At 46.2% G+C, this 9531-nt stretch overlaps 1 protein-coding gene across 2 annotated transcripts; it reads right to left on the bottom strand.

Annotated features, from left to right (window-relative positions):
• Positions 1 to 2863: 2863 nt before the first annotated feature.
• Positions 2864 to 9466, bottom strand: TAPBPL (TAP binding protein like). 2 transcript variants are annotated; one of them, XM_009566741.2, is made up of 7 exons: positions 9273 to 9466; positions 8745 to 8993; positions 7183 to 7452; positions 6409 to 6750; positions 5903 to 6226; positions 5091 to 5180; positions 2864 to 4849 (listed from the first exon to the last, which is right to left on the bottom strand). In XM_009566741.2, the coding sequence occupies exons 1-7, from the start codon at positions 9322 to 9324 to the stop codon at positions 4809 to 4811; spliced, it is 1368 nt and encodes a 455-aa protein (XP_009565036.2). In that variant the 5' UTR covers positions 9325 to 9466; the 3' UTR covers positions 2864 to 4808. The 2 variants fall into 2 exon arrangements, with proteins under 2 accessions (XP_009565036.2, XP_053912734.1); XM_054056759.1 differs by having other exon boundaries at positions 5985 to 6226.
• Between the last annotated feature and the right edge of the window lie 65 nt (positions 9467 to 9531).

Raw genomic sequence — 9531 nt, 5'->3', positions numbered from 1 at the left:
ACACCAACCATAACCATTTTCTTCTGTCTGACCAAAAGTGTCACCCTCTTTATATTTTCTTCTTCATCACCTGCATTCACTCTCTGTCACTCTTTGCCGTCTTTACTTAACTGGGCATGCTCATGAAAAATGGAATAAACCCCTTTCATGTGAGATACCAAACGATTGTTCAGAGGGACAAGGAAAGTCACCAGAAGAATCTATGAAAAGAAGCTGAGGTTGTCTACAAATTAGAAAAGTACAGAAGAATATAAACTTTGGCATGTTGCATGTAGAAAGACAATAAGCCAGGTCAAACAAAGCTTCAATGAACAACTGGAAAAAGAATTAAAACTAAGATTAGGTCTTTCTTGAAACTTACCAGGAATGTGGCAGATGTTCTGAAGGGCAAATCTTGAGCTTGGCTTTGTTTGCAAAGACTGCTCCTTCAATACCACATTAGAAATTTTGACTTGCCCACATTCACAATACAAGCCCCTAAGTAATCATGTGTTGACTCAAGTTAAAATAACTTAATCTTATGCTTTGCAGGTTGACAAAATCCATATCAAATTTAGTGTCTCATATCAAATAATTATCCTTGTTTAAAACACCTACATTTAGTATTTATTTGTGGAGACACAGTATGCCTTAAAATGGCTTGGTCTGACTAGCAGCTAATCAGATGATAACCAGATTCCTGCTTGTCAATTCACGTGGCCAGGCATTGATGCCATGTGGCATGTGGCCACGGCACATTCGACCTTGGAAGGCAGCGTGGCTCTCTCCCAGAGGCACAGAGCATATAATATTTATACATGACTTTATAATGCAATCAAGTTTATGCTTAATGAACTTTCAGTCTCTTAGTGCTATTTTCTATAATAAGTGTTTTGTATTTAAAATATGAGGAACATTTTTGTTAAACACAATGTCACTTTGTTTATCAGTATTACTTTTTTTCTGCTTTAGGTTATCTGCTTTACTTTTTTTTGTGATTTAGATTCAGCTTGAGACCTCCAGGGACACAGTAATCGTGCAGTCCCCATAGCAGCTGTAATGGGGAGGATCATAAAACAAGTAGTTGGATAAAATCAAGTGCTGTTTTGTAATGGGTCCGGAGGAGGGCTACAGAGATGATCAGAGGTCTGGAGCACCTCCCATACAAGGACAGGCTGAGAGAGCTGGGGTTGTTCAGCCAGAAGGAGAGAAGCCTCTGAGGAGATCTTATAGCGACCTTCCAGTACCTGAAAGGGGCTACAGGGAAGCTGGGGAGGGACTGTTCCCAAAGGCTTTTAGTGATAGGACAAGGGGCAATGGGTATAAATTGGAGAGAGGCAGATTTAGACTAGACATAAGGAGGAATTTCTTTATGATGAGAGTGGTGAGGCACTGGCACAGGTTGCCCAGGGAAGCTGTGGCTGCCCCATCCCTGGAGGTGTTCAAGGCCAGGCTGGATGGGGCCTTGGACAGCCTGATCTAGTGGGAGGTGTCCCTGCCCATCACATGGGGGTTGGAACTGGGTCATCTTTAAGAGCCCTTCCAACCCAAACTATTCTATGATTCTATGATTTCTCCTGACAAGGAGCACAGCCCCTCCTAACACGGTTCTTGCATCTCTCCCTTATTTTTTACTTTTTACATTGGTTTATAGGACAAAAAGGCAGACAAACCACCAGCTCTCACTTTATGTGTAACACAGGTCTTGGAATTTCACTTAATGTCTCTTTTAACAGATGCCACTAACTTTTTAAAAAATATTATTAAAGGACAGTTTGAAAAAAGTATCGTAGCCTTTATTTGAAGACCTTGAGAGATAGTCTATGGTTTCCATTGAGAGATAGCTAGGATAATAATTCTCATTGTTGACTATACTATGTCCTATTCTACCCTGAACATGCCTAAATATAACCTGCAGCTGTCAATTCTCAATGTGCCTTTCTCTGCAGGTTATAGTGCCACCAGTGCTCTGTATTTTCTGAGTGTAATTGGGAGATTCTGGTTTAGTAAGACCAGAGTAATGTCTCAAAATGCCTCCTGTAAGGTGTTTTCTGACTTTCTTAATTAATTCTGTTATTTTCCTCTGGACAACCTCCAAGCTTTCAATGCATTAAAAAACATGTGGACATCTGCACTGCTGGCAGGTGTTGCAGCTTCAGGCTTTGCTGGGCTTCTGACTTGGCATTGTCAATCACAGGTGACAGTGACTCCTTCAGTGATTGCCAATGAGGTTCCTGCTCTCAGAAGCTTGTCCTTCTCCCTGTCTGCACAGGAGCAGGCTATTACACACCTGCTGTGTGTCTTGGAATACAGCACGCAGTATAAAAAGCTTCTGAGTCATGCTCCAGAGTAGCAGCTTTTGTTAGTGAGGAGAACAGTATTGACATCAAAAGTCCCTTGGAGCTTGCCTTCCCAAGTCTCAGGTGGTTTCTCCCTCTGTGCATGCTGCTTGTTCACCAGCTGTAAAGCTACACAGTAGGCTTGATGCCACAGGGCGGTGTGCAAGGAACATAGCCAGAAGATAGCTGTTGGCACTAAAAATACTTATTTATTTGTAACACATCAAAACCGAAGAGGAAATGATACAAGCAAAAAGTGCTTCCACCAGCAGTTACATTCTGCCCATGGTCACTCTTATGTGCTCCCACTGGTCAGGCAACTGATAGGGATTTGTGGATCAACAGCATTGTGACAGCACAGTGGTCCAGTTCCTGGGGAGACTCCACTGGCATTACTGAGCATCTTATCTTGAGTATGTTCAGCTGGCCAGGTGACCTGCATTGTTCCGAAGGACTCATCCATGTTAGCTACTGATCTTGTCATATTCAAATTTTATCATCACTATTTTTATGATCCCTGATGCGAATATTGAACAACACAGTTCTTGCAGAGAGGAACACGCTTTCAGTGGTGACTGTGGCTTCTTTTTTGAACAACTGACTTTTGCCATTTGTCTGTTAGCCAGAGGAGCAGTTGCTGGTCTCTTCTCTCTGGTGGCCAATGACAGGACCTGAGGGAGTGGCAGGAAGATGTGCCAGGGGAGGTTTAGTTTGGATATTAGGAAGAGATTCTTCCCCCAGAGGGTGGTGGAGCAATGGGACAGTTCCCTAGGGAAGCAGTCACGGTGCCCAGCCTGAGAATATTCCAGAAGCATTTGGACAATGCCCTCAGACACATGGTGTGAATGTTGAGGTTGTCCTGTGCAGGGACAGAAGTTGGACTCGATGATCCTTGTGGATCTCTTCCAACTCAGGACATTCTATGATTCTATTATTTTTTCTTCAAAGTTTACTGATTTCTTGGTTTGTTAAATCTGCACCAGTGCTTTTATCAACCAAACATTTAATTTCATTAAAGAATTAATTCTTTTTTTTCTCAAAACTCCTTTTTTATAAAAAAAATTCAAACATACTAAATCATTCATGTTTTTTCATTGTTGAAGCCTTTGTTAGCCAACTTGTAATAGCTTCACACTCTCTTATCTATGATTACTACTGTGGAACCATCTAACATTGGTGCCATCTCGCTTTCTCTCTGTGAACACTGACACAACACAGTCTTCCAAGACCTTGGGATTTCTCTAGTATGCTGGGATTTTTAAACATTTAACTCCATTGGACCAGGTGCCTCCTCAGCCAAATCTTTGTTGATTCTGAGATGCAAATTTTCTTGGTTACTGATCTCAAAATCCTTATTTTTAATAAATGCTGTTAAAACCTTGAGTTTGCAAATAGATTAGGCAGTTGTTTACCACCTCACCTGGTATGAATAGACTACTGTTTTTCTTCCTGTATACAAACTAGCTTCTCTGTATCAAAAAACCTCCATGAAAAATCTTCTCTATCAACAGTTTTACCTCAATCTACTCAGCAGGAGCCTAGGCTGTTGCTAGCATTTCTTAGTTTTCAGTGTATTTCGAAAAAACTCCTTCCAAGTGCCGTTAGCACTTTCAGCAATCCAGTTTTTCCAGATTATTTTGAACACTCCTTATCACCTTTTATGCTTCATAAATTCTCACTTTTATTGGGTGCCGTATACCTCCTTTCCATCCACACCTTCCTTCTGTGTTCTTTTGCCCTGTTGGTTACATGCAAGATCTCTGTTACCTTCAAATTCCCTGTTAGGCAGGAAGTGTGTTTAATCACGTCTGTCTTTTTCACAACAACAGAACCACAGATATTCCCCATCTTGTAAACTTCTAGCAGTGAAATTTCTGTTAAAAATTTTATTGTAGCTTTCCCCTGGAGAGTCATATTTCTCCAGCTGCTCGATTTGTGATGTTTAACCCACAACTTCCTCTGTTTGAGGATATACCATTTTGAAGTGCCAATTTTGCCCACATATTTGCCCAGCTTCACAGTTAAAACTTACACATAAATGTCTTACTGAAACACCTGCCTCATAGGCATTAACCAAATGTACCTATATACATCTACCAATTCACACCTACACAGATGCAACTCTTGTATACTTGCTTACAACATGTACACATACTGATGTGTATCTCTATACAAATTTTACAAGTCATTGATGTAGAATTTAATTTTCCCTGAAGCAGGAGAAGATCCATATCCAAAAATATATGCATATTGCCCATGACCCATTATCCCAGCAAAGAGTTGAGGCTGTCAATGTTGCCCTCCCAAGAGGAAGACACATTTTTCTGTGATTCCACTTCTGAACAGTCACTCAGATTCTCCCACAGGGGCAACCCCACTCCTTCCATGTCGACCAGTAGTCCTGTTAATATTCGGACAGGGCTGGCTCTCCTGAGCAGTATGTGTCAAGGGACTGGGGACAAAGGTGTGTGGGTGACACAAGGGTTTCCTCTATTCTGAAGCCCTTAGAAGCTGCTCAGACTTTGGTTTAGCTGAAAAGGAGAGGGAAAAAAAAAAAGAAGTAAGACGCAGGAAGACCAAAGAGGTGCAAAACACCACCTTATGCTGCCTTCTGGAAATGAGTCCACTCATCTTCAGCTCATCCACTCCCCACCTCTCCCTCCAGGATTCTGGGATACCCTGACCTCCCCAAGCAGGGCTGTAGGGGAGAGGAAAATACTCCTTGGTGCATCTCACCAATGATGGAAGTGGCTCAGCATTTTAAACACCTACCTGCTCTTCTCCTGAGCACAATGAAGAGGACAATGATGAAAATGATGGTAGCAATGAAAGCCCCCAGCAATCTTTCTGATTCTGTTTGCTCTGCAGAGGAAGAAGAGAATCAGTGGTGACAGGCTGGCTGGAGCGGCTGAACAGCCAGTGAGTTGTCACAGTTAAACATGCTCCCCCAGCAACTGATGGTGAGCATGCACTTGTCAGGTACACAGATGTGACACGACACATACAAGCCAAAGCCACACAGTCCCAGGGCCAGTTATACCTGTTATACTGTTGTTCAGTTATACTGAAGCTCTGTAACTTGTTAAAGTGCAGTATTCCCTGCTGGGTCAGGAGGAGGCAATCTCCTGTCATCATGGAGAATGAGAACCCTAACAGCTCCAACAGGGGGAAGGATTTTTTCCTATAGTTCTCAAGCAGCATTGGCCTCCAGCTGAACATCAAGTTCAGCTAGGAGTCTAACTCCTTAGGGCGTGGATACTTTCTTGTGCCTGTCCAGTGAGGTCCAGCCCATGTGCTACAAACTTGCTCTGTTGTTCCACTTTTGGTCATAAAATATTTTTCTCTGAAGCAAATGAGATACTTCTTCTCCAAAAGCTTCAAGGAGTGAAATAAAAGCTGAGGAAGTGAAAGGGATGGGGAAGAGTAGGATAGAGAGGATGGGTATGAGAGGACATCAGAAGGAAGGTACGGAGAAACAGGCAGATATGGTGTGACTCAGAGGTTTTGATCCATGTGGTGGGTAGGTGAGGTGGAAGGAGGTCTGGGTAGGATGAAGAACTTGCCCCTCTGACCTTGACACCTACCTGGTGCCTTAAGATGGGCACTCACAGAAATGGGCTCTGCCAGGGCCGCATGTGAAACATGACAGCTGTAGATGGCTGGTGCCTGCGCTGTGGCTGAGCTGATGCTGAGGTAGGATGTGATGCTGTATGTGCCATCTTGGCTTCGCTGGTGGCTGGAGAAATGTGTGTTTGGGAGGGGGATTTCCATGTCATCTTCGGGAGTCTTCTGTGTCCAGCTCACTGAGACATCCAGGGGATAATAGCCAGCAATGGTGCAGGTCAGAGTAGCCGTCACACCTCCCTCAAATGACACCGCTGCCGGAGTGACATGAACTCTTGGAGGCTCTGGAGGAGATAAACAGGGAATTGACATTATTAGCAGAGTAGAAAAGTCCCCATCCGCAGGGAGAGAAGACAAGCTGTCTGTGACTATGAGTATTGGGAGCGATGGGATATGGGTGTGGAGCAAAGTTCCAGTGCTTGGGGATATAGTACTCCTGCTGGCCCTAGGCATTTCCTTTCCTCACCTGCCACATGCAGCTGGATGATAAGCTGGGCCTGGTGCAGCAGGGTGGACACCCCACAGATGTATGTCCCTTCATCTTCCACGCTCACTCCTTGCAGGCTAAACGATGCGTCTCCGCTCCCCAGGAGCTCAGCTACATCCACATGGACTTTTGGCTGCACTTCTGGGCCTGTGTTCCCCTCCTGGTACTGGAAGAGGCTATGGCTGCTGCCTTGGTGCTGCCTCCTCCACTCCAGGGAGGACAGTGAAGAGCTGGGAGCCAGCTCAAAGTGGCAGTCGAGGGTGATTGTGCTGCCAAGATGTGTGCGCAAGAAAGTATTGTGTGATGACAATTGCATTTCAACTAGAAACAGAAACACAGGCAAGCAGAGAGTTAAGCACATGTGGTTAAAAAAAGTACCCTTGGGTGAGAAGGGTTGGCAGTGAACTCCCCACCCAGAGAAGTAGGAGGAGGCACAGGCACCCTGCTCAGTGCCCCAGCGGCCGTGTGGACTGAGTTGCTGGAGGAAGCCAGCCCAGTGGTGTTAGTGGGGCAGGGAGACAGGTGGACCCCAAGTGCATGTCATGGTCCTGAAGGTGCTCATTATCCTCAGAGCCTGGGGTACGGGAACCCCTGAGAGGACACATGGTGGGGGGCAATTTGCATGATCCCTATTTCACTAAGCACCAGCTCCCGGCAGCTCTTCAAGTCCTTGTACGAGCTGGTGACTCTTGGGAGGCAGGCTCCTCCCATGTTCCTCAGTGCTAGGAGAGTACTCCAGGGCCACCTAGTCACCTGTGGTCAGCAATGTCCCTTCTTCACTCATAGGAATCCTCAGCTTTGGGTGCAGTGTTGCATCGTCCTCCTGGCTGCTGCAGAGCGGTCCTCTGAGCACCAGGGTGATACTGATCCCGCTGGAGAGCTGCAGGGTGGCCATGAACCAGGAGGCATGGCAGGGCCCCTCACCAGCCTGCTGCAAGCTGTACGGGGAGATCTTGCAGTTCACCTCCTCATCACAATCTGCATGCAGCAGGGACTCTGCATGTGGGATGGATACTGACTGTGCTGTGGAAATAGAGGAAAAGTTTTAACTGCCTGAGTCCAAAAGGGGAAAGAAAGTGTGAGGTGATAAGACACATATTTTGGAGAAGCACCATGCACTGTGAGAGTCAGTCAGAGCCCAGAAATGCCAAGCCAGGCTTGATAGAAGAAGGCCTGCAAAGAATATGAGAGGTTTGTCATGACAGTCTTCCATCCCTAAGCCTTTTGGTTCTATTTTATCCTGCCAGATTGCACAGAATTCAAGCTGGACGAAGGAAGCTGTTAGGAAAGGAGAACAAACAGAACAGATTCCCTTTAGCTAGCTCAAGCAAGCAAGTGTATGTGAAATGCCCAGCAAAGACCTGCAATGTTTATTCCTTTTAGGCCTGAAACCAGAAACAAAGGGAACACCGAAGCGTCCCAGGTTAGGAAAGAAAGGGTGGCAGGAAGGCAGGAGTGTTTGGATGTAGAGACACACCACATCCGTGCATTTGATCACAGCATGGCCTTAAGCATAGGAGTAAGCATCCTAGCAACCTACATGCTTTTCATGGACATCACTGGAAATTAATTCCATGTCTGCATCTCCTGACAGTAGCCTGGCTGTAGTGTGCTTGAACTCACTCATGCCCAGTCCATCCAAACCATTTGAAGGAGAGCTTGGACCTAGGCTAATGGATCCTGCCAGGCCTTCAGCTTCCTCTCTGAAAATGTCTCAGAGCCTTGATTAAGCTTGTACAGAAGCACGTGCCCACAGATAAGCACGGTAGGCAGCGAACAAGACCACAGCGAACTACGTGCTCAGACCTTTGCTTGACTGTGTTTGCAAAGTTATCCCTGAAGCAAGGGGTACAAGAGGCTGCACTGCAGGCTGGCACCCAAGACTGAAGTAAGGAGAGCCAAGCTGCACACAGCTGGTTTTCCAAACAGGATGTCTCTGCTTCCTGCCCACTTGCCACCACGCTTCCTGCTACCAACAAACACCCACATGACTAAAGATGTGAATGGTCTTTACAGGTGTGATAATACTGTATAGTGGAATAATTCCGGAGCTGGTTTTGATGATGTGTTTCCTAAGAGGCAGGCAATCTAGGATACCCTAGTAGAAGAGGGGTGCCTCAACACAGTTTGCTAACATCTTCCACAAAGTTCCTTTCTTGAAGTTCCAGTTGCTGACTTCAGGAAATCATGCACGAAACATTAGTCGCCATTCAAAACTGTTTAAACTCAGTTAAAGAAAGATCTAGTAGAAGCCTAGTGCATGTAAGTGGCCAGAACCCCAGTGGCAGGCCTCCCACCCCAGCTCTCCCACTCACCTGAGGCTTCAAAGACAATGGGAGAAGAGGAGACAGGATTTTTCTGTGGGACTTTGTACTCAGTTATTTCATCTAAGTTCTGACCATCTCTGACGCTGATGTTCCTCAGCACAAGGGTAGCAGGACGCTCGGAGGACAAGCTGCCAAAGGCATGCATTGTGGCTTTTGTATTTTCTTCCAAGTAGGAGCAGCTCAGGGCGATATCTGCTCTGCGAAACGGAGGCACTGGTGTGGGAGCTTTTGCTGGTCCTTTAGGGAGGGAAAAGAACCAGTTGAATGCATGAACCCCACTATAAACAAAGAAGAATGTGTGGGTTCCTCTGGAATGGGGGATAGCTAAGGAGGGAAGCTGAGGGCTGACTGCCACTTTGGGGTTGTTCTCCCAGCCTTGCTGGTGGCGGACCCCTCCAGCCCCACGCAGCTGTCCTCTGGCAACAGCACTGACCTTCAGGAAGGCCCTAGTTTAATGGAGAGACCTTCAGCAAAGGGGTGGGGAGATGTAAGCAGAGCCCCAAACCCATCTCTCACCTGCGGCCAGCAGCAGCAGAGCCCCGCACACCAGCTCCAGCCCCCCGGCCATCCTACAGTCCCCCAAACCCCGCAATCCCGAACGCAGTCCTGGTGCCGGCTGCAGGTTGTGCTTTGTTTTACTTTCGCTCTGGCGAAGCAGAAGGGGAAACCAAAACCAAGCCTTAAACGGTTTACTCTTGCTTTACTGCACACAGGAGACTGGAGGCAGTAGGGAAGTGGAGCGTGATTGGCTGGGATCGAGGGGCATCCCAAGACC

Source organism: Cuculus canorus, chromosome 1 (assembly GCF_017976375.1).
Source record: "Cuculus canorus isolate bCucCan1 chromosome 1, bCucCan1.pri, whole genome shotgun sequence".
NCBI classification, from domain to species: Eukaryota; Metazoa; Chordata; class Aves; order Cuculiformes; family Cuculidae; genus Cuculus; species Cuculus canorus.
Note: the sequence above shows the minus strand (reverse complement) of the source record. Positions and strands in the feature narration are given on the sequence as shown.

Coding starts and splice junctions, on each gene's coding strand:
- TAPBPL (XM_009566741.2), bottom strand. CDS start 9,324: ATGGCCGGGGGGCTGGAGCTGGTGTGCGGGGCTCTGCTGCTGCTGGCC. Junction 7,453..8,744: donor CATTGTCTTTGAAGCCTCAG/GTGAGTGGGAGA, acceptor CTATTTCCACAG/CACAGTCAGTATCCATCCCA. Junction 6,227..6,408: donor CATCCAGCTGCATGTGGCAG/GTGAGGAAAGGA, acceptor TATCTCCTCCAG/AGCCTCCAAGAGTTCATGTC.